A 23,933-nucleotide genomic window follows, 5' to 3' on the forward strand; every position below is an offset into this window, starting at 1 on the left:
CACGGGCAGCACCAAGGAGGAGTCCAGTTCCAATAATGTCCCCTAAGAGAATCCCATGCAATTCACAACCCACCGCCTGCTGCTTGGTTCCTGGAGTCAGAAAGGCGAGTCCAACAGGTAATCATATGCAGAAATGGTAAACATGGAGCCTTCTCAGGAATATTTTACAGGAAGAAAAAACCTCTGGTGTGCTGCTGCAGACAGACTCATGGTACAGCCCAAGGAGGGGCTGGCTTGTTCACGTCCTGGTTCCAAAGCCCTTTTTCAAGAGCCTCCCGCTTGTGACCCAAATGCCCCTGTTCCACACTATTTTATTTATTTACATCATTTATAGTCTGCCTTTCTCACTGAGACTCAAGGCGGATTACACAGTATGAGGTTAATACAGTCAGTATCAAGTACATTTCAGTACAATATCATAAGGTAAACAGATACAAGTTTAAAATACCTAGCATTTGCAAGGATCCAACACAGAGTAGAAAAAATACTGGAGCAAAACATAATTCTAGGACTAACATTAGACAACATGGAGCGCTGGTTGTACATAGGAGTACATATTTAAAGCAGCAGAGAATATGTAAGGCAAAAATAGTGATGAAGTCTATGGTCCCTAACTCATTAGTGAAGCATCTTCCCTCCAATGCAGCCCTCCCATTTGAGTAAAAAGCTTTTTTGAATAGTTCAGTTTTGCATTGTTTGCAGAAAGCCGGAAGAGGGGGAGCTGTTCTGACTTTCTCAGGCAGGTCATTCCACAGGGTAGGGGCCACCACAGAGAAAGCCCGTGTACGGGCTGCTGCTGACTTCACCCATGTGCAGCCCGGCACCTGCAGGAGACCCTGTTCAGATGAGCTAGTACCACCTGTCAGGGCTTGCAGTATGTCCAGCCCTGACATCAAAGGGGTGCCGGGGATGGGTGCAGGACCCTCCTCTGTGGAAGGAGGGGCGGTATACCTCACCCAGACTCCCTCTCAGTCCACTCACTGGCCTGCTCAACCTGCGCCACTCATCCCCTTGACCTCCACCATTGCCTCCTCTGCCATCAACTTTCCCCCTTGCCTTCACTCTGCTCCATCACTCCTACTCAATCAACCCACCCTGAATGCGCTCCTGAGCCAGCTTTTATAGGGTTTCCCTTGGCTGCCTCCGCCCTTCCCTCCAAGCTCCTCCTCTCTCCTGAGGCTGCCCAGCTGTGTCTGCTCTCAGGTGTTCCTTCTCTTTCATTAACTCCTCCTAGCCTTCCCTGCCTGTATAGCAAGTTGGGGCTGAATGTAAAGGTGTCCCAGCTGAGGCTTCCAGGTGTGCCTTCTTCTCTCCCTCCCTCATTCTCCTTCAATCTTCCCTGCAGGACTGGGCTGGCAGGGCCTTTCCAGGTGCTGTGCCTTGGCCGTCTCTGCCTCTGCTCATGAGGTGCCCTTCCAGCCGGCATCTGGGCTGCCTGTCCCTTGGAGCTGGGCGTGGCTGCGCTTCCCTGACTTTGCTCCTGAGGTGCCGCCCTGGCCGGTATCTGGGCTGCTTGTCCATTGTCGCTGGCCTGCTGCTGGGCACGGCTGCCCTTCCCTGGTGGGCTTCCCCTCCCACACGTGCTGCTGGCTGTGTTGCGTTGCCTTCCCTGGAGCCTCTGAGTCCCCTGGCTCTGCTGCTGGGGCGCTGTTGCTGTTCCCCCAGGACAAGTGCCTGTGGAAGCAGCTGGGCAGATGTCTCCCGAGGGTCTCCTGTCCTTTTCTCCAGGTAAGTCCGGGGGCTGGGTTGCGGACCCCAGACACCACCTTCAAGCCCCAGCAGGAAAACAAATACCCTCCTGGCCTTTTGCAAACTATACACAACTGAATTATTCAAGAAGGCTTTCTACTCAGGCAGTAGGGGTGTGCTGTAAGTTTAGACAGATGTCTTGGGAAAGGGTCAGGGACTGTAGACTATACTACTGGGTACTGCTTGTTGGCATAGGTAGGAATTTCCATATCTTTTAGTATGTTCGTGTCAGATTACTTAGGTTTTGTTTCTGCAGTGTTTCATCTCTCTATTTGATTTATGCTTTTTTCAAATTTCTGCAATCTATACTCCATTATATTGTTTGTCAAATGTACCAGCCGTTGATCATATTGATCTACACTAGGAAAGCCTCCTTGAGTCTTACCTGAGAAAGGTGGACTAGAATCATAGAATCATAGAGTTGGAAGGGGCCATACAGACCTTCTAGTCCAACCCCCTGCCCAGTGCAGGATCAGCCTAAAGCATCTCTGACAAGTATTCATCCAGCCTCTTCTTGAAAACTGCCAGTGAAGGGGAGCTCACCACCTCCCTAGGCAGCTGATTCCACCTTTGAACTACCCTGACCGTGAAAAAGTTTTTCCTAATATCCAGCCAGTACCTTTGTGCATTTAGTTTTAGCCCATTGCTTCGCGTCCTACCCTCTGCTGCCAACTGGAACAGCTCCTTGCCCTCCTCCAAATGACAGCCTTTCGAATATTTAAAGAGAGCAATCATGTCCCCCCTCAACCTCCTCTTCTCCAAACTAAACATTCCCAAGGCCCTCAGCCTTTCCTCGTAGGGCTCAGTCTCCAGACCCCTGATCATCCTCGTCGCTCTCCTCTGCACCCTCTCGATTTTGTCCACATCCTTTTTGAAGTGAGGCCTCTAGAACTGCACACAATACTCCAGGTGTGGCCTGACCAAGGCAGTATAGAGAGGGGCTATGACCTCCTGCGATTTCGATGCTATGGCCCCTTTGATACAACCCAGGATTGAATTAGCCTTTTTTGCAACCGCATCACACTGACTGCTCATATTCAGTTTACAGTCCACTCTTACCCCAAGATCTCTTTCACATATACTACTGCCCAGAAGTGTATCCCCCATCCAGTATTTGTGCTTCCCATTTTTGCGGCCCAGATGTAATACTGTGCACTTGTCTTTGTTGAATTGCATCCTATTCACAGCTGCCCACTTCTCCAGAATATTCAGGTCTTGTTGAATTTTAATTCTATCTTCTTGGGTGTTTGCTACTGCTCCCAATTTGGTATCATCAGCAAATCTAATGAGCAGCCCTTCCACTCCTTCATCCAGATCATTGATAAAAATATTGAAAAGTACTGGGCCCAAAACCGAGCCCTGCGGCACCCCACTGGACACCTCCCTCCAATCTGATGAAACACCGTTGACCACCACTCTTTGAGTGCGGTCCTCCAACCAGTTCCCTATCCACCGAACTGTCCTATAGTTTACTCCACAGTCTTCCAGTTTGCCCATCAGAATGTCATGGGGGACCTTATCAAAAGCTTTACTGAAATCCAGATAAATCACGTCAACAGAGTTCCCCAGATCCAGTAAGCTGGTCACTCGATCAAAGAAGGAAACCAGTTTGGTCTGGCAAGATCTGTTAGGAACAAAACCATGCTGACTTCCCCGGATCACTGAGTGGTCCTTCAGATGCTTACCGATTGATCCCTTTAAAATCTGTTCTAATATCTTCCCAGCAACAGAAGTCAGACTGACCGGCCTGTAGTTTCCCGGATCATCCTTCCTCCCTTTCTTAAAGATTGGGATAACATTCGCTCTTCTCGTGTCTTGTGGCACATCCCCAGTCCTCCAGGAGGCCTTGAAGATGATGGACATGGGTTCTGCAAGTTCTCTGGAAAGTTCTTTCAGCACTCTTGGGTGCACCCCATCCGGCCCAGGGGATTTGTATTCATCCAGTGCAGCCAGATGCCTCTCCACTACCTCTCTGTCAATGTCAATTAGCCACTCAGGTGTCCTGCCACATTTTCTACTCTCTCTAGATGTGCCTGAGTTCTTCAGGGAGAAAACAGAGGCAAAAAAGTCATTAAGCCTGTCTGCTTTTTCTCTGTCCTGCATCAGAGTTTCTCCATCTACTCCCAACAGAGGTCCAATTGCCTCTTTTACCTTGCGTTTGCTTCTCACATATCTGTAGAAGTTTTTCTTATTGTAGCGAGCCCTCCTGGCCAGACCCAGCTCGTACTGAGCTTTGGCCTCTCTGATGGCTGATCTGCAGTACCTAGTAACCCTCATATACTCCTCTTTAGAGGTCTGTCCTTCTCTCCATTTCCTGAACATTTCCTTTTTCTCCCTTAGCTTATTCTGGAGCTCTCTGACTGTCATCAAGCCTCTGAGTTCATCGAAGTCGGCCCTACGAAAATCTAACCTACGAGTCTGGCTACGAACTTCCTTGGCTCCCCACAGCAACTGGAATGCGTTCGGCTGGGGCGGGGGAGCGCGCAGCTGAGCTGGCGTGGCTGGCTGCAGCAGTAGCTGTAGCCAGCCAGGCAGCCCCGTGCCGCCGCCGCCACATGCCCCAGCCGAGTGCAGAAGCTGCGGGCTGCTGCTGTAGCGGCGCGCGGAGGCTGCTCCGTGCGCCGCCCCAGCAGCAGCTCACAGCTTCTGCGCCCGGCTGGGGCGGAGGAGCGCGCCGCTGAGCTGGCGTGGCTGGCTACAGCTGCTGCTGCAGCCAGCCAGCCAGCCAGCTCCGTGCTGCCGCCGCCGCGCGCCCCAGCTGGGCGCAGAAGCCGCGAGTCGCTGCTCGAGCGGCGCACAGAGGCTGCACCCGGCTGAGGCGTGTGGCGGCGGCGGCAGCAAGGGGCTGCCTGGCTGGCTGGCTGCAGCAGTAGCTACAGGCGGCCCTGTCATGCCAGCTTCGCTGCGCGCGCCTCTGCCCCCAACACCCCCTCCAGCGCCCCTCCAGTGCCCGCGCGCCCGAGGCCACCGCCTACCTGGCCTCCATGGGCGCGCCGGCCCTGGCATCAGGAACGGGAGGGGGGGAGGGCCATGACACCCCCCTCTTCCATTTTGCTGCCTGTGAAGGAGATGGCTTGAAAGGTCTGTTTCTCCCCTTGTCCATTTGTACTTTGATGGCAATGCATTTGCTGCCGACGGGACGGCAGGGAGGGCCGTCTCTGGGATGCTGCATTTAGCACCCAGGAGGGATGGCAGGAGACCGCCTGTCCCTTCAGAAAAGATGGGTGGGGGCTGGTCAAAGATGTACCTGGACACCTAGAAGAAGCTGGGTGTCCATATTGTCAGGTTGGGCCTCTACAAGGAATACTGCAGCCCAATGCTTCTCAAGCTTTAGCAACCCGGGAGCCCTATTTTGATTGTTTGTGTGGGCCCCCAGGCCCCCTCCCATACAGGTAGACACTGTATGCCGGACAGCCTTTTTCAAAGTACGCATGAAGCTGCAGGTGCTCTCCAGTGCCTTCCGTCGCTCCCCCCCTCCTCCCGCAGGCCCGGTCCAAGAAAAGCCCCTGAGGCCATTCATCTCCGGATCCTCAATGGGCTGCTGTTATCCCTGGATGCAAACTCCACTGTGGGGTGAGTGGGGGGGGGGCGTGTTGCTCTGTACAGCAGAGGCAGCATACAGTCAAGATAAAAAAACACAAGGGGAAGTCCCCCCCCCCCCCCCGCTGAATTGCTGCTATGGGTGGCATTACCAGGCCCATAAGGTTCCTTGAAAGTAGGGGTAGAAACAAGAGTCCGTTAGCACCTCTAAGACCAACAAAATTTGTGGCAGGGGAGGAGCTTTCATGAGTCACAGCTCACTTCTTCAGACACCTTCTTCAGATATTTGGTATCTGAAGAAGTGAGCTGTGGCTTGCAAAAGCTCCTCCCCTGCCACAAATTTTGTTGGTCTTAGAGGTGCTAACGGACTCTTGCTCTTTTCTGCTGCTACAGACAGATCAAGGTGGGCAGCCATCTTAAAAGTAGGGGGTGTGCTATCATCCCCTGATCTAAGCCAGGAGGCGGATCTCACGTTCAGGAAGGAAACAAGGGAAGTGGCCAAAGGAGAGAATGTTGTAATACTGGACGCTTCCAGGTTCATTGGGCAAAGTTGAGCTTGAGTCGTGCTAGTCAGCCTGTCTCCACCTAACCTACCTCACAGGGTTGTGGTGAGGCTAAAAAGGGAAGAGAAAGATGTAAGGTGCTTTTGTCCTCATTAAGGGGGAGAACAAAAGTATAAGCGAAATCAATAAAAAAGTAAAATAACTAAACCTTGCTCTGTCCCAAAGGAAGTTTTTCTCCTGTCGCTGTCACTCTCAATCCCAGCTTTGCGCCTCTCGGTGTGCGTTCCCACCAGGGAATCGGGCAGCAAACCATTAACACAGCCGGGAGCCTGAGCGCTCCGTGCTGGGGTCTCGACGGCTTCCAGCTCCAGCCCCCCTCACTTCCCTCCCCTGTTCTCTCTCAACAGGGCTCCTGCCCATGGACAGAGCGCGCTGGCAAGGACTTTGAGGGGAGGGAATTCCCCGTAGCGCTTCAGGCCACGCCCCTCCCGCTCTCGGCGGCAACCCCGCCGGCCGCCACGAGGGGTCGCTGCCGCCCGCCGCTCCTCTCCACGCCCCCCCGCTGCGTCTGCAGGGAAGGGCGACGCTTGCCTCGCCCGGCGCGCCAATGGCTGCTGCCCGGGGTGCCCCGTCTCCGAGCAACGGCCTCTGACGTAAGGCCCCACCCCTCGAGGCGGCATTTCCCCCGGAGGCGGTGGCGGCGTGCCGCAAAGGCCTGTGGGGGCTGTAGTCGCCTGCCCTCGCTCCCGGACGCTTTCGCTTTCGCTTCCCGGCGGGCGGGACGGCGATGGCGGCGGTGGAGGTGGCGGGGCTGCCGGAGGGCGCGGCGGACGAGCTGGTGGTGCTCTACTTCGAGAACCGGCGGCGCTCGGGCGGGGGGCCGGTGCGCAGCTGGCGGCGGAGGGGCGCCCGCGCCCGCCTGCTCTTCGAGAGCCCCGAGGGTGAGTCCGGGCGGGCGGGACTGGAGCCTCCGGCCGGGCCGGGCCGGGGCGGCTGCGGGGGGCTGGGCTGCGCCTGAGCGGCTCCTGCCCTCGCTCCTGCCTTCCCTCCTTCCCTCCCTCCGTGCAGACGCGGCGCGCGTGCTGGCGAGGGGCGGCCACGCCTTGCAGGGGGCGCCGCTGACCGTGCGGGCCGCCGCGCCGCGGGACTTCGGGAAGCTGCTGCTGCGCGGGCTGCGCGCCCGGAGCGGCCCGGCGCTGCTGGAGCTCTACGTGGAGCGGCTGCTGGCCGGCCGAGGGGGCGCCCGCTTCGCCCTCCACCGCAGCCCGGCCGGGGACCAGGCGCTGGTGCAGCTGCCGGCGCCCCTCGGCGAAGCAGGTGAGCCCGCCGGGCGCGGGGGGCGGCCAGCCGTCGGGGAGGCCTCCGCCGGGCGCGGGGAGGGCAGTGCGGAGCAGCGGCGGCGCCGTCGAGTCGGATCGGGAGCCGCAGGTTCGAATCCGGCTCCGCCAGGGAAGCTTGACAGGCGCGCAGGAAAAGCCCCGCTTTCTTTTTGCACAGGACGCAGCGGTGGGGGGGGGGGGGCGTTGACCATTCCTGGGACTGTGGAAGGTCAGCTGGGCCTCTCGACTCAAGACCTCTTCCCCTTGACCCGGCAGAGTTCCTGGCACTGGCAGAACGTGTGCGAGATCAGCCACTGGAAGAGGCCGGCCTGGAACTGGACTGGGTGGAGCAGACGGACAGCCTGCTTGTGGGGTGCCGAGGGGACAGCGGCCCCTTAAGCCAGGACCTGCTGGAGCTGTACTTCGAGAGCAAGCGGAGCGGCGGGGGGCCCGTGCAGGGCGTGCGGCTGCTCCGCGGGGGCACAAGGGCCATCGTTTCCTTCCAAGACCCTGCAGGTGAGGGGGGCGGCAGGGCAGTGTGGCTTGAAGGTTCCCCCTGCAGCCGTTGGGGGTTCCCCCACGGAGGCCTTGCTATCTGGCCCGTGGCTCCCTGGGTCTCTAAGGCAGGTGGCGATTTTGCCCTACCTCTTGCTAGTTCTATCGGGGAAGAAGAGACCTTTCCCTGTGCAATACCCAGCAGGTGTCCTCCGCCCCCCTGAGCCTGCTGCTGCTGCCCCTTTTGGAAGTGCTGTTCTGGCAAACTGGCAGCCCTTTTTCCTTCGGGGCTTAGACGGGGCAGTCTCCAGGCGGCGGTTCAGGGGCCAGGAGCTGCCTCTTGCAGTGGAGGAGGCCAGCAGGCGTTCCCGAGCCCTCTGGGGACCGTGGCCTGCCCAGAAGGGGGTGGTGGCAGCAGCTGGGGTGTGTGTGGGAAAGTGGTGGATCCCAGGCCCTTTGCCTCTCCCCGCAGTGGCGGAAAGGGTGCTGCAGAGGCCCCATCAGCTCCAGGGGGCCTGCTTGGAGGTGGGCCCTTACTACGACTTCCTGGAACCTGCTGAGGACGAGGCGTCGGCCGCAGAAGCGGGAGCCTCTCCAGAGGGCGGTGGGGCCTCTTCTCTGTGCGTGCCTCTTCCCGAAGCAGCCCTGCGGTGTCTGCTGGAGTCGGCTCTGGTCCTGCAGGAGCTGAGAGGCTCCGTCCCGGAGTGCACGCTTCACCTCGAGGAAGCGGGGCTCTGCATCTCGGGGGGGGATGCAGCCCACCGGCAGCAGTTGCAGGAGCGCGTCCAGGAGGCCTTGCGAGGAGCGGTCCAGGAGCACCTGCCCTTCTCCACCCGGGTCCTGGGTTTCCTGCAGCAGCAGGATGTGGCCGCACGCCTGGCCGAGCGGCTTGTGGGGCAGGGGCTGGGGGCCTGCTACGTCCCCGCCCAGGAGGAGGTGCTGGTGGTGGCTCTGAAGCCCTCTGTGGCCCGCCAGGCAGCTTCCTTCCTGGGCTCGGTCCTGGCTTCCTTCTCCCTGCCTTTGTCGGAGGGGCAGCTCCTCGCCCTGACCTCGCCACGCTGGGCCCAGGAGCAGGAGAGGCTGCGGTGCTGCCTTGTGCACCTGGCAGAGAGCGGGGCACACCTGGAAGGCCTGACTCTGTCTGAGCTGCAGCAGGAGAACCTGGCGCGTCTGACGGCTTTCCTGCAGGACAGCATGCCCGACGAGACCGTGGTGGCCCTGGAGGCGGGCACCCTGCGCTACCTCCAGCTCTACCACCAGGAGCTTCTGGCTGCGCTTGCCAGCGTCACTCTGCTGCCCCTGGAGGGCGCCGATGTCACGGGCTTCCGGGTATGGCTGCTGTGGGGCGCTTCCTGCCCTGGTCCCCCCTCCCCGCTACCCTGCCGTTTCTCCCCTCTTTTGGAAGCTGCCTGCCTAGATCCTGGCCCATCGGCATGCTGTTCCTCTGCTCTGGACAGTTTCAGGCAGAGAATAGCCGGCCTGAGTGTGCACGGTGCCTCTTCCTCCTCCTCCCACGCGGTTTACGGGCCAAACTTTACGTGGAGCAGGACTTCCCTCAGCCCCACGCGTGGCTGCTTCGTAGGAGCCGGTTGCCCACCTGGACTTGCGGTCAGGGAGCTCAAGTGGCACATTCGTGGAGGCCTTGTGCCAGCTGTGCCCCCAGTAGGCCAGGTTGGCCAGGATCCCGGAGGGCGGGCTGGAGCATTCATGGCCTCCAAGGTTTCCTGGCTGGGAGGCTCCACGAGAAACCTCTATCCCTGGGCCTAGAGGGGGGCCTGGACTGGAGACCTCCCTCCGCCAGAAACTCAAAAGAGTCCTCCAGCTACTGCGGTTCTGCCAGGTGCGGATGTGGCGGGAGCTGTTGCCTGGTGTAAGCAGTCCTGGGGGGGAGGCCTGACTCTGCCGCTCTCTTCCCTGCAGCTGAGTGGCGAGGCCCGTGCCTGTCAGGCGGCAGCTGAGCTGCTACAGAGCCTGCGGGAGGCCATCCACACCCAGACCGTGACGCTGCAGTTGCCTGGCATCAGCCGTTTCCTCCTCGACGGGCGTGGCCAGGCCGTCGTACAAGACCTGGAGAGGCGCTTCCGTTGCGTCGTGGGGTTGGAGAGGGTCCACTGGAGCCCGGTGCTAGTGCAGGTGCGAGCCCCCCGTCCCCCCGGAGGAAGGAGGCAATGTGTCACATGGGCTCAGTTGGCACCTGGTGAGACGGCGAAGGCATTGAGGAGCGGGCATGCAGAAGCCAAGTAACCACCAGAAGGGGGGGGGGAATGGGAAGAGGGGGCCGAGGGCCTGAGGAGAGGATGGGGGGGTGGCAGTTTCCCAGGGAACGTGGCTGTGTGTGGGTTGAGCTCGAGCATCAGGGCCTCTGTCTCCTGTTCACCGTCTCCACAGCACGAGCTGGAGATGTCTCAGGTGCCGCTCGCTCTGAGTTGCCGACGGGATTCCCTGCCTGGGCCTGCGCAGCCGGAAGCCCTGCACGGTGTGGCCGGCAAACAGAGCAACGCCAACATGGGTAACAAATTGCACGCCTGGGGGCCGAAGGAGGAGAGGCTAGGATGGGGGTATGAGGGGTTAGGATCTTGGCAAGTTACGGGGAGGCTGTGGTGCTGGGCCTCCCTCCACTTGACTCCGTGGCAGGGGCTGGTCCAGTGCTGCTTGCCTGTGCCAAGGCCAGAGATCCCGACTGGGCCGTTCCCCTGCCCCCCCCCTCCAGTGTTGTCTCCTGCCTGGGATGGGGATTGCTGTGGGTCCGGGGAAGGCCTCCCAACGGCCCACGGGTCCTGCCCTGCCTCTGAAGGTCGCTCTTCTGCCCCTCCTCGCCCTTCTTCCCTTCCCAGAAGAGATCAAGAGCTTGCTGTCTGCTCTGCGGCCTGCCAGCGTGGCTGCTCCTGCAGCAGAAGAGGAGGCCTGGGCATTGGGGAGCAGCAACGTGGAGGAGGTTGAGGATCTGTATACTGCGCCCGAGCAAGACGCAGCTGCGGCAGCGCCCCTTGCGCGGCAGGAGGAGGCAGGGCTGGGCGACAGGCCCACCGCCGAGGCGGAGGAGGCGGAACTGCTGCTGGCCATCCAGCAGTCCATGGACAGCGCCCGGCGGGAGGAGGAGGAGCTGCAGCGGGCCCAGGAGCTCTCTCTCCGCTCCTACCGGCAGGAGACGGAGCAGGCAGCCAGTCCCGACGCTGCCCTCCAGGCTGTGCTCAGCATGTCTCTGGAGGATGTGCTGCAGGGGGCCCACTCGGCCCAGCTGGTCGTCTGCAGTGCTGCGGAGGGGGACGTGGCCCTCCTGACGCAGGAGCTGGAGGCAGCTCTGCAGGCACTGCTGCGGGAGGAGACCGTGCACAACGAAGCCCTGTGCTCCCTGCCTCCCCTCTGCCTCGAGTACCTGACACACTTGGAACACAAACACGCTGTGCGCATCTCGCTGTCTGGCGCCACAGCTACCGTCCGTGGCTTTGCTGACTACCCCGTGGCTGCCACCCGTGATCTCGCATTGTTGCTCACCCGCTTGCTGCGGGCTGAGGTGGCCAGGGGGTCCAGGGGCGTCTGCTGGGTCCACTGGGACTCCTCGGGGCGCGGGTCTCCCACCCCGTACTCCGCAGAGGCGACTGCTCTCCTGGAGCAGGCCTGGGGCCAAGGGCACAAGCGAGTGGACGTGTTCTTCGACGAGAAGCCTTTCACCATTGACTTTGAGCGCATGGAAGAATATGACCTTGGCCATGCCCGGACTCTGCCCATTGGCCGCACTGAGCCCCCAGCGGCCTCTCCAGGTATAGTGGAGATTGGGTGTGGCCCAGCTCGGGGGCGGGGGGGGGAGGGCTGGAAGCCAGTGTCCTTCTGCTCATGCTCAGTGGCTGTTGTTTGCAGCTGCCCAGGCGGGCGATGAAGTGAAGCTGCTGCTGTTGCCCGAAAGCTCAGAGGAGTTCCAGCAGACCGTCCGCTGTTTCTATGGCACGCTGGAGGATTTCCACAACAAGATCCGCATCATAAAGGTTTGTGAGGGGCATCGATGGCTCTTGTGCGAGGCTTCCCTCCCTGCGCTGCCCTTTTATGCTCTTGGGCCGCCTGCCAGCCGCGGGCTCGAGCTGCATGGTTGGCTGCAGGGGGCCCAGGAGCAGGCGAGGCCTTGCCTGGGTGATGCAAGGCGCCGCTGGAAGGGCCAGTGGCACAATGGGGGTGGGGCACAGCTGTTCAGAGCTGCTGAAGAGGGGGGAACCTGAGCCCTCCCTCAAGTCACAATCAAATCCCCAGCCCAGGAAGGAAGCGGGGCTGATTTGTCTGCCCCGGGAAGGGGAGCTGCTGTCGAGAGCCCCTCCCTGTCCGAAAGCTGCTGTGACACGATCCCTCCCCGTGGCTGAAGTGAATGCTGGCTAACAGTCCTTGGCTGCAGCTCCCTTCCCGTTATTTCCCGCTGATTTGTAACCTCTTGTCAAAGACGTGGGGGTCTGCAGCTTCCGCCCAAGGCAGAGGGGAACATGCGCAGAGCTCCAGGTCTTCATTAAACGCGTTTTTTTGCAAAACCGCCAACGAGAGACTGCTCTCGCATTAGCCCCAGTAGCTACCCCCAGGAGCAAAAGGACAAACCTCCCGCGCCTGGCAGGGACCTGAACAGAAGGTCTACCTGGCAAGGGTGACTTGCAAGCAGAGTTTCTCAACAAAGTTTTACCTGGTAGGTGGTTCAGGGTCAAGACACCGGTTTTAGCCTTTTGAGGTTTCAAGAAGCACACAAGATAAAAAATATAAGTATTTATTTAAGGTGCAGAGATACTCAAAAGGACAAAACAGACCGTGGGGATAACGTAACAAAGCCTTCGCATATAAGCTCTAACTACACACGCCATAGTAGTCCCAGAAGGCAAACGCAAGTGAGACGCAGGAGCAAAGGGCCCCCGAGAGCCTGGCATAGAGGCAGAGGGGACCCCAGTCGTTCAGGTCCAGAACACCAGACAGAAAGATGGTTGCAAAGGGACGGCCGTCTCGCAGGGGGGGGGCGAGCTGCTCTTTCCTGGCCTCTCGCTTCTTCGTGTTGCTAACCTGTTTGCCGGGTTAAGGGGTCTTAATTAGCTCAGGCCTGTTAGCCAATACGAACCCCAAGAACTGATGCCCCTGTTGCTGGGATGAACGTTGAGTGGGCAGAAGCGAAACCAGTCTGCAGCTGTGGTCCCGGCGCCTCTCCCACGGGTGCCGGATTCGCTTCGTGCCCAGGGATGTTAATTGGTTCACATCTGTGCCATGGAGGCGCTGCTAACAAGCTTAACTCTTTATCTCTGAGGTCACCGTGTATGGAAGTTGCTAGCAAGCTCTGTCAGCTTTCTCAGGACTTTCTCCCTGAGCCAAAGATTTGAACACAGCCACAGTTTGAACAGAAAAGCCATTTCCTTTACACCCCTCTCCAGGTGTTGGGTTTTTAGACAGAGCCAATTGTCAAGCTCTTTAAACGCCGTGCTGCGGAGGAGCGGGCATGTCGTCCCCTCCCTCCCACTGGCTCTTCAGTCCTTGAACTCTCGCCCCCTTTGGCCCCTCTTGCCGGCAGGTGGAGAAGGTCCTGCACCCTCTGCTGTACCAGCAGTACCTGCTGAAGAGAGCGGCGATGGAGAAGGCTTGTGGGCACCAGGAGGTGGAACGGATCCTGTACCATGGCACCACGGAGCAGGCCAGCCGCGAGATCTGCCAGTTTGGCTTCAACCGCAGTTTCTGTGGGCGGAATGGTGAGGAGCCCCTGGGACGAGGTCCGACTGGGGAAGGGGCTTCTGTTTGCTCCGCTGACTAGGGGGAGATGGCCTCTGCTGGGCTCCTGGGCTCTGGCACTCTGTTTGCCTCATTTATACCCCAACTTTCTGCCCAGTGAGGGGGCTTACATCTTTCTTCTCCATTTATCCTCGCAACAACAGCCCTCTGAGGTAGGTTAGGCTGAGCGTGACTGGCCCATGGTCACCCAGCTTCCCTGGCAGAGCAGGGATTTGAACCCGGGCCTCCCAGATCCTAATTTGACACTCTTAAGCCCTATTACTGCACTGGTTCTCCTGCCTCCAGGAACCCCTGCAGTGGCACCATCGAACTGCTGGGATTCTGTTGCCCACGTGTGCACGCAGAGTCGGTTGGTGTGGAGTGTAAAGAAGTGTGGAAGGTTTCTCAAGCAGCCCTTTTCTTTAAACGGAGCAGATGCTTCTCTTCCTAGAGGGCTTGGAGCAGCTGCAGGGGTTACCCAGCAGAGCCGAGCGGGCAGGCCGTTGTCTGTCCTGCATCCTTTGTTTTGTGTTAGAACGTTTGTGCTTTCGACTGCTAGAGGAAGAAGCAAAGAGCTGTTTTTTCTGCAGGGGCTCCGTTGGGGCTGGAACAGGCCACAGGTAGCAGCTGAGGATCAGTGGGTTAGAGGAGGGCGTAGAACACAAGGACGGGAGAAGTGCCAGCCGGGTCAGGCAAGTAGGCCATCCCACTCAGGATCTGGCCTCCTTCGCTGGGCGAGCCAGAAGCCCCCAGAGGCAGTGGCATGGAGCACCACAGCTTCCCCTGCATCAGCTGCCCAAGCAACAGGCACAGAAAAAAGGGTTCCTGCCTCTAGACGTGGAAGTTGCCCTCCTGCAAGAGTGTGTCTGACCCCTCTTAAGGCCTGCCACGCTTGTGGCCACCACTCCCTCAGCTGGCAGTGAATTCCCCAGTGAAAGGAGGTGCTTGGTGACGAAGGTCTGTTGAGAACCACTGGCCCTTCAGCTTCATAAATGCCCCTGCGTTCTAGTACTGGTGTGTGTGTGTGGGTGGGTGGAGATAAAAGGTCTCTGCATCCAATTGCTGCAAATCAGGTACAATGGTATGAATGTCTGTCGTGCGCTCCTTTCCTCCAACCCCTTAATCATGTGGGTTGCTCTCTTCCAACCTTCTTCCAAGTCTGCTATATTCTTTTTTGCGCTAAGGGGGCCAGAACTGCACACCATGTTCCAACTGAGGCCATACAGGGGGTTGCAGCTTTGGCTGCTTTATATTCAGTCCTTTTTGTAATAATTACTAGCATGGAATTTCCCTTTTTCTCCTCTCCCACACTGGGTTGGCATTTTCATCAAGCGTCCCACAGTAACCCCAAGATTTCCTCCACCTCTCAGGCAGTTCAGGCCCCCACCCCAGGATATTTTTAAAGTTAAGATTTTTTTAGTTCAAAATGCACCATCACAGTGCATACATACCCGTGTTGAGCTTAATTTATGTTATTATTTTTTAAAATTGAATTTATATTCCGTTCTACCCGCAAGTGGGCTCAGAGCAGATCGCAGAAAATAATAATAATATACCGCCCTTCAGGACAACACCCACCCAGAGCGGTTTACAAAGCATGCCGTCATTATCCCCACAACAAACACCCTGTGAGGTGGGTGGGGCTGAGAGAGCTCAGAGAGCCGTGACTAGCCCAAGGTCACCCAGCTGGCTTCTAGTGGAGGAGTAGCATAGATAAAATTTCAGTTAATAAAATCTGTTTAAAACAGTCACACACATATTGCACAGTCCACCAGGCATTAAACAAATCCATGGGCTGGGTGGCCGGCTGCCAGATGAAACCGTCGGAGCGGGGAGAATGCCACTCTCCTGCTAGGAGGCCGGTTTGGTGGCCTGACCGCTTCAACCACCATCTGCCTGGCATAACAACTCTGTTTTGCAAGCCTGGCAGAAAGGTACCGACTGGGCCTGGGTTTCCACAGACAGAGTTGTTACGCCAGGTTGATGCCAGGCCCCAAAAAGTCTGGCCCTAGTTGAGGCAAGGCAAACCTCCCTTGGGTGAGGGACCACCAGTAGATGTTTGTCTGGCGAGTGGAGCAGGCTCCGGGGACATACGGTGAGAAGCAGTCCCGCAGGTATGCTGGTCCAAGTCCTCTATGGGCTTTAAACATTTCAGAGCCAATGAGCTGGGGGAAAACCAGTGTTGTATGTGACCAGAATGGAGTCCTGGTCAAAATACCTGCTGCTGCGTTCTGGACCAGTTGTAGCTTCCAGAGTGGGCCCAGGGGCCACCCAGCATAAAGCGAGTTGCAGTAGTCCAACCTGGAGGTGACGGTTGCATGGATCGCCATGGCTAGGTTGTGGGCTGAGAGGTAGGGAACAAGTTGTCTAATCCGGTGAAGATGGAAAAACCTCATATTTGGCAACTGCCGTGACCTGGGCCTCCATTGAGAAGAAGACAGCCACGATCAGGCCCGAACTCCTCACCGCTGGCACAAGCGCCAGCAGCATCCCGTCAAGGGTTGGAAGTTGGATCTCAGAACCTGTCAGTCTACGGCCCAGGTAAAGGACTTCCGTCTTCATGGGATTCAGTTTTAGTCGGCTCTATTTTAACCAGCCAGGCATAGCATCCAAAGCCCTGGCCACGTTTTCTGGAGCAGAATCCAGCTGGCTGCCCATCAACAGACAGAGTTGGGTGTTACCAGCATGCCGATGACAGCCCAATCCAAAGCTCCACGCCAGCTGGGCGAGGGGACACGTGTAGATATTAAATAACATCATGGAGAGTATCGCCCCTGAGGAACGCCACACAGTAAGGGGTGGCGAGGCAATGGCTGCTCCCCCAGTGTGGCCCAAAAGCCTCACAGCCGAGTTTTGAATGAGCAATTGGATGGTCTCCCTGTGATAGGGAGACCAAACAGTTTTAGGTACTTGGGCCGGGCGTGAGTTCGCGGATGCAATGGAAACGGCATAGAATTCCCTCTCTGTTGCCTCCGCTGCCTTCTCGTAGGCTTTTGTGTACGATGCTCGTGCCTCCTTGTCCTGACCCCACCTCCACACTGGCTCAAGCCGTCTCGGCTCCCGATTCTTCTGTCGCAGCTCCTCGGGTACCAAGGAGCCAGCTTGGTGCGGGGGCAATGGGGGCGATTGCATCGATGGCTTCAGGAAGACAGGCGTGCCAATCTTCCACCAGTGTATCTGGCGAACTGCCAGGGGATGTAGGATCCCACAGAGCAGTCTGGAGGCCAGTTGGATTCATCGGTCTCTGCAAGTGAGCATCACCGCCAGCGGGGCGGGGCGGGGCGGGGGGGAGGGCTGGTGCGTCCAGATGAGCCTTCAGGACCAAGTGGTGTGACCACGGTACCGCTTCAGTCGTGCCCAAATACACACGTATCCCCATCCCAAAGATCAAATCCAGCGTGTGGCCCACTTAATAACATTTGATTTATATACTGCCCTTCAGGATGACTTAACGCCCACTTTAAGCAGTTTACCAAGTATTATTATCCCAGTAACAAACAATCACCCTGTGAGGTGGGTGGGGCTGAGAGAGCTCTGAAAGAGCTGTGACTGACCCAAGGTCTCCCAGCTGGCTTCAAGAGGAGGAGTGGGGAATCAAACCCAGTTCTCCAGATTAGAGTCCTGCCACTCTTAACCACTACACCAGACTGGCTCTCTTGATGTGTGTGGGCTGATGCAAATGCAGAAAATCTCAGAGTTGCCACGTAGACACCAGGACGGCAGCCTGTAAGGCGGCGGCGGCAGCGGCAGCAGCAGCAGCAGCAGCATGGATTTTAAAATTCCCCCGAAACAAAAGTTTGGGGGACTGCAAGGCCCTTCCGGCCACCAACTCCAGCAGACTCGACAGGGTAGCTGCTGGTGCGCAAAGTGGACAGACAGCCGAATTCCTCAGCATGCCACACCAGACCCTCGCAGTCCTCGCTGGCCATCTCTGGGGCAAGGAGCCGCCTGAAGGAGAGAGGCTCTCAAATGAGCATCGCCGCCCCTCCCTCCAGCCACTTGCCCAGGACTGGTGAAGGCCCGGAAAACCTGGGGTGTGTGTGTGTCAGTTCTTTCAGGGCCATCGTCTCTCCTTCCTCCACCCAGGTCTCGGTCACACATGCTGTGTGGTTGCTAGATCCCTTCCAGTCCGGTTTGCGCCCAGGACATGGGGTGGAGACGCTGCTGGTCGCCCTCATGGATGATCTTCGCAGACATCTGGATCGAGGTGGATCGGCACTGCTGATATTACTAGATTTTTCAACAGCGTTCAATACGGTCGATTATGATCTGTTGACCCACCACCTCGCCGTTGTGGGGATTCAAGGGACAGCACTACAGTGGCTAGTCTCTTTTCTTCACGGTTGGGGACAGAAGGTGGCGCTAGGGGAGAAGCTATCGTCACACCGCCCACTAATATGTGGTGTGCTGCAGGGGGCAATACTCTCCCCATTATTGTTTAATGTCTATATGCGCCCCCTCGCCCAGTTGGTGCGACGTTTCGGGCTTGGGCGTCACCAATATGCGGATGACACCCAGCTATATCTGTTGATGGATGACCAGCCTGGATCGGCCGCGGATGTCCTGGAGCGTGCTTTTGAAGCCGTGGCTGGATGGTGGGGGCAAAGTTGGCTGAAGTTAAACCCTGCGAAGACGGAGATCCTGTACTTGAGTCGTGGAAATGTGAATTTGGGACCCCCGCTCCCCGCACTCAATGGGGCGGTGCTCACATCGGCTCTGAGAGTTAAGAGTCTGGGGGTGATCTTGGATTCCTCCTTGACAATGGAGGCCCAGATCTCTGTGGTTGCCAGGTCCTCTTTATTTCTGCCTTCGACAGACGAAGCAACTTGCCCCTTGTCTTTCGTCCCGTGACTTAACTACAGTGGTCCAGGCAATGGTCACCTCTAGGTTGGACTACTGTAATGCACTCTACGCAGGGCTTCCCCTGAACCTGATCCGGCGGTTACAACTGGTGCAGAATGCGGCAGCGCGGGTCATCACAGGAATACTGATGCGTGAGCCCATAACGCCAGTATTGCGTCAGCTGCACTGGTTACCGGTGGAGTACAAAGTCAGGTTCAAGGTTTTGGTATTAACCTATAAAGCCCTATGTGGACTGGGACCGGTGTATCTGCAGGACCTCCTCTCCCCATATGAACCCCAGAGGGCTCTTCGTTCTACTGGTAAACATCTGCTAAGGGTCCCTGGCCTCAGGGAGGCGTGCCTGGCATCGACCATGGCCAGGGCCTTCTCGGTCCTGGCACCAGCCTGGTGGAACTCTCTAACAAGACCAGGGCCTAGCAGGATTTGTTACCCTTTCGCCGGGCCTGCAAGATGGAGCTGTTCCGCCAGGCGTATGGGCGGTGCTAGGCGGAGCCCCCTGGCAGGTAGATTGCAGAATATGCCCGCCCTACTAGCAGTACCTCCATCTAGCAAACAGCCCCCAGTATGATGCTCTAGAGATGGGGGAAGGTCGGTCAGTTGGTTGCTGTGCCATGATAATTGTGTGTGTGTGTGTGTATATTTAACTGTGTAACTTTGACTGTTTTAGGGTTTTAACTGGTATCAATTATTTAATGTGTTTTAATTGTATATGGTTGTAATCTGCTCTGATCCTGCTGGTGTGGGGAGGGCAGAATATAAATCAAATAAATAAATAAATAAAATTTATTATTTATTTGATTTGATTTCTATTCCACTCTGCCTGCAAGCGGGTTCAGAGTGGATCACAGCATTTTAATAGTAACATTTCATTTATATACTGCCCTTCAGGATGACTTTAACACCCACTCAGAGCGGTTTACAAAGTATGTCATTATCCCCACAACAACAAACACCCTGTGAGGTGGGTGGGGCTGAGAGAACTCTGAGAGAGCTGTGACTGACCCAAGGTCACCCAGCTGGCTTCAAGCGGAGGAGTGGGGAATCTAACCTGGCTCTCCATATTGGAGTCCTGCTGCTCTTAACCACTACACCAATATACAATAAATAGAATAAAATTTAGCAGCGATATAAACATTAAAACACCTCAATTATAAACAGCCTCATACATTTTACCCTACCCCCTCAAACTCAGGGCTGGATCTAGGGTTGCTGGTGCCGACGGCAACCCTAGCGCGCTTCCGGCGCTGCGTGATGATGTCATTTCGGTGACGTCATGCAGGCGCGGAGCGGCGGAGGCAGCATTTGGGGCTGGGAAGCCGCCCACGCCATTCGCCTCCCCGCAGGCGAATGATGCGGGCGGCCTCGCAGCCCCCCGCGCTGTCCTTTGCCTGCCCTGCAGGACAGGGGGTGGCCGGCTTGTCCTGTGGGGCAGACGAATGGTGCGGGCGGCCGCGCTGCCTTTTGCCTGCCCTGCAGGACGGAGCGTATGGCAAGCTGGCCGCCCCCTGTCCTGCGGGGCAGGCGAAAGGCAGCACGGGAAGCTGCGAGGCTGCCTGCACTGCCGCCCGCGCGCTCCCGGCAGCTGGCAGCTGCTCCCGGCGCCCCCTCTCTGGCGGTGCCAGGGGCAGACTACCCCCCTCCCCCCCCAATCCGGCCCTGCTCCAACTAAACAACCTGTGGGGTGAGTGGCCATCATGATGTTTACAGAGCCTCAGGGGGGCATATACAACCCCTCCCCATGGCAGGAGGCCAACATGTTATCTTAGGTGGTCCACCTGCCTCAGCCACCAAATGCCTGGCGAAACAGCTCTGTCTAGCAGGTCCGACGGAAGGGGAACGTCACCGAATGGGCCAGCGTTGACACAGACAGAGAGTTCCACCAGGCTGGGGCCTTCCCGGCCCTGGTTGAGGCAACCTCCCTGGGGACAGGGACCACCAAGAGGTGTTTATCTGCTGAACGAAGCAGCCTCTGCAGAACATGTGGTGAGAGGCAGTCCCGCAGGTATGCTGGCCCCAGTCCGCTGAGGGCTTTCAAGGTTAGAACCAACCCCTTGAACCTGATCCCAACATTCAACTTGGAGCCAGTGCTGTTGGCGCAGAACTGGTGTTCTGTGTGACCGGAACGGAGTACCGGCCAGGATGCCTGCTGCTGCATTCTGGGCCATTTGCCGTTTCCAGAGCAGTCTCAAGGGCAGCCCTCATACCAGGTCCGTATCATGCAGGCTATGCCATGTGGTTGCCAGTGCCCACTCTAGGGAGACCCTCTAGGAGCTTTTCACCATACTGAATTATTGGGTAACATCTGCAAACTTGGCCACTTCTCTGTCACCCCTCCCCCCCCCCAATTCCAGATCATTTCTGAGCAAAGACCGGTCCCTGGAGCCCCTACCGGGCTGGATCCAACCCTGGAGCCTTCCTCCAACTTAAATGCGGCTTCCTCTGGTGGAGGGCATCAAACTAGCCAAAAGGGAAGGTGGGATATAAACGTGGTGTTAAACTGAAAAATTAACTCTGCTTGGTGAAGTTGATCCACCTTGTGGCTTCTGTCTTTCACCCTCCCTTCAGCCCGGTTCTCCAACTTTAGTGTGCTGTGTGGGCCACAGCATCTCTTGACAGACTCCTGGAGATGGGAGGGGTCTTGCAGCCCATCTAGTCCAGCCTCCTGCCCAGTGCAGGAACACAGCCTAGCGCATCCCTGACCAGGTTTCCTCCAGCCGCCCCTTGAAGACTGCCAGTGAGGGGGGACCCACCACATCCCCAGGCAGCTGATTCCACGGCTGGATTACTCTTCGCCTGAGCCAGCCCCTTCCCGCCTGTAGTTTAAACCCAGTTTCGAGTCCTGTCCTCTGTTGCCAACAGGAATAAGCTGCCTTCCCTCCTCTAAGTGACAGCCTTTTAAATACTGCAAGAGAGCAATCTGGTCTCCCCTCAGCCTCCTCTTCTCCAAACTGAACGTTCCCAGTCCCTGAGGGCCAAGCTACAAGTGACGCCTGACACAGGTTGGACACTAGTCAGCTTCCCTCAAGTTTTGACGGGAAATGCAGGCGTCCTGGTCTTGCAGCTTGGCTCTCCGACTGCTGTCCAACGGACTTTTCAACTGTCACTTGTCCAACATTCCGCCAAGCTGCCTCCATTTCCCGCCAAAACTTGAGGGAAGCAGACAAGTGTCCAACCTGTGTCAGGCGTCACTTGTAGTTTGGCCCTCAATCTTTACTTGTAGGTCTTGGTCTCCAAGCCCCTGAACATCCTGGTTGCTCACCTCTGCACCTGTTTTCAGTTTGTCGACATGGTTTTGGAAGCAAGGCTTCCAGAACTGCACAAAATACCCATAGGCATAGCTTGAGCAATATAGTATAGAATAATAATAATAATAAACTGTGCTTATATGCCACTCTTCTGGACAGATTAGTGCCCCACCCAGAGCGGTATCCCCGCAATACAGCTGGGGAGGGGGCTGAGAGGAGTGACTGACCCACGGCCACCTACTGAGCTCGTGGCAGGAGTGGGATTCGAGCTGATAGAGTGCCGATTCGCAGCTGAACCACTTAACTATTGTGATTTGGATGTGATGCCTTTGCTGATACACCCCAAGATTGCCTTTGCCTTTTTTGCTGCTGCATCTCACTGACTGCTCATATTTAGCTTCCCATCCACCTGTACCTCAAGATCTTGTTCACACACACTGTTACCCAGAAGTGTATCTGTCATTCAGTAAAATTGTAAAGAATCCAGTAGCACCTTTAAGACTAATTAACTTTATTGTAGCATCAGCTTTCGAGAACCACAGCTCTCTATGTCAGATGCATGAAGGGTAGGAAGAAACTGGCCAGAGATACATAGGTGGGGGGGGGGGAGAGGGTGCAGGGAGTGAGGGCCATGTAGATGCAAAGCAGTTGCAAAAGTCACGAAAGAGGGTCTTTTTGTTACCCAGCTGCAGAACTGGGGGCTTCTCCGTGTCACATCCCATCTTGCTCAGATCTGCAGACACTGACGCCTTCTGCTTTTTGCCTGTCCCGCCAGCAACGCGCTATGGCCAGGGCGTCTACTTTGCTGTCCAGGCCTTCGTTTCGGCGCATGAACAATACTCGCCCAGCAGCTGGGATGGCAACAAGTACATCTTTGTGACTCGGACTCTGGTTGGGAGCTACACCACTGGCCGCGAGGAGATGCGCGCACCGCCCCTGCAGGAAGGAGATGCTGCGCTGCGGCGGTATGACAGCGTGGTGGACTCCCTCGAGCGGCCCTCCATCTTCGTCATCTTCAACGACACGCAAGCGTACCCCCAGTACCTCATCACCTGCCAGTGGTCCAAGCGACGCTGATAGGATTGGGCAGACTGGAGCAGCCCCCCTGGGGGGCGGGGGGGGGCTCGCGGGCACACGCCCTCCTCCTCGGGGTTCACTGCTGTTCCACTCCAGCTACCTTTCTGCCAGGCTTACCTCGCTGCCTTTCTGATCTAAAGTGTCCTTTTGGGGAGGTGGAAGGGAATATTCCACGAAATGGCGAAGGGGGGGGGGGAGGGAAGGAGGGCTTTTGCCCGGCTGCCTTATTTGGGCACTGCTGAGCTGCAGTGCCGCGGCATCCTGTCTGGCGGCCCATGCCCACCCACCCCCAGCGCCTCTGGAGGGGGCTCTGCTGGCAAGGTGGGGGCTTGTGGGTGCCGCTGCTAGGTTTGCTGGGCTCCCTGGGGAGGAAATGAGGGCATAAGCAGTCACTAACTAGGAAGAGGCAGGGCTTGCTCGTCTTGTCTCGGGATCTGTACTGTGAGCCCCCCCCCCCGTCACTGTTTGAGTAGACAGTAGGGGGGGGGCGCCAAGACAGGGATTGTGGAATCTAAAATTCTGCACAATTTCTGCACAGCCAGCCAAACATCGTTGCCTAATTTTGAAGGGGGGGGGGGAGACACACACACACACACTTCTGCTCTTGGTCTTTTCTGTGCTGCCAGCCATTAAACCAAGTGAATTATTCTCGGTCTCCCGTCCATTTGTATTCGTCGGGGACCGTCTCTGGGGCAGGGTTCCTTTGGACCTTGAGGCTGCTCTGGATTTTCTCCTCCCCCTGCCCACCCCCAGCAAAAGGCAGAGGAAGGCAGCTGGGGTGGGGGCCCGTTTCCCAAAGTGCTCCCCCTGCCTCCTTGCTTTTGGGTATTTGAGGGAGGCTTAAGTGCTGTGGGGCTGCATGGGGGGGGCGGGGTGCAGGTGGGCTTGGACCTGGCTGCTGTTTTTTTCCCTGAAAAGGGGCAGGCAGGGCCTGGGTTGGCGGGGGGGGGGGGGGGGTCCTTGCTGCCAGACTTCTCTTGCGCCCCCCCCCCCCAGAAGCAGCAGGCTTGCCGGCCGCTTGCTCTCCTGCTTGGGGGCCAGGTGGGGGCGCTCTTGTTCCAGCCGAGCCGGTGGGGAGGGGTGTGGCGCCTCCTGGTTTGGCGGCGGGGGGGGGGGGCGCAATGGAACGCGGGCCGCCGGGCGCGGGAGGCTCTTCCCGGCGCTTGCGTGGCGGCTGCTCCCGGAAGGCGCGCGCCCTGGGGCCGTTCCTGCCCGGTTGCTCGTGCCTGGGGGGAAGGGAACGTTGCGGGGCGCGGGGCGGGCGCGGAGGGGCTGTTGCCCCCGGAGGCGAGCATAGGGGGAGGGGGCTGTTGGCTGCCCCGTGGGGTGGGGCCGGGAGAGGCGAGCGCCGCCCTCTTCCACGGGAGCGGAGGCCGCGAGCCAGGGCCGCCCCGCGCAGGGCCTGGTGCCCGGGGGAGGGTGGG

The 23,933-nt window shown here is 57.8% G+C and overlaps 1 protein-coding gene across 3 annotated transcripts; it reads left to right on the forward strand.

The window, feature by feature from the left end:
* The first annotated feature begins 6,380 nt into the window (after positions 1–6,380).
* PARP10 (poly(ADP-ribose) polymerase family member 10) lies at positions 6,381–23,156 on the forward strand. 3 transcript variants are annotated; one of them, XM_054985662.1, is made up of 10 exons: positions 6,381–6,733; positions 6,861–7,109; positions 7,388–7,627; positions 8,079–8,935; positions 9,527–9,739; positions 9,995–10,115; positions 10,444–11,367; positions 11,465–11,589; positions 13,131–13,305; positions 22,208–23,156. In XM_054985662.1, the coding sequence occupies exons 1-10, from the start codon at positions 6,580–6,582 to the stop codon at positions 22,507–22,509; spliced, it is 3,360 nt and encodes a 1,119-aa protein (XP_054841637.1). In that variant the 5' UTR covers positions 6,381–6,579; the 3' UTR covers positions 22,510–23,156. The 3 variants fall into 3 exon arrangements, with proteins under 3 accessions (XP_054841637.1, XP_054841635.1, XP_054841638.1); XM_054985660.1 differs by having other exon boundaries at positions 6,382–6,733; positions 10,441–11,367; XM_054985663.1 differs by lacking the exon at positions 6,861–7,109 and having other exon boundaries at positions 6,383–6,733; positions 10,441–11,367.
* Positions 23,157–23,933: the final 777 nt, after the last annotated feature.

This window comes from Eublepharis macularius, chromosome 7 (assembly GCF_028583425.1).
Source record: "Eublepharis macularius isolate TG4126 chromosome 7, MPM_Emac_v1.0, whole genome shotgun sequence".
Classification (NCBI taxonomy): Eukaryota; Metazoa; Chordata; class Lepidosauria; order Squamata; family Eublepharidae; genus Eublepharis; species Eublepharis macularius.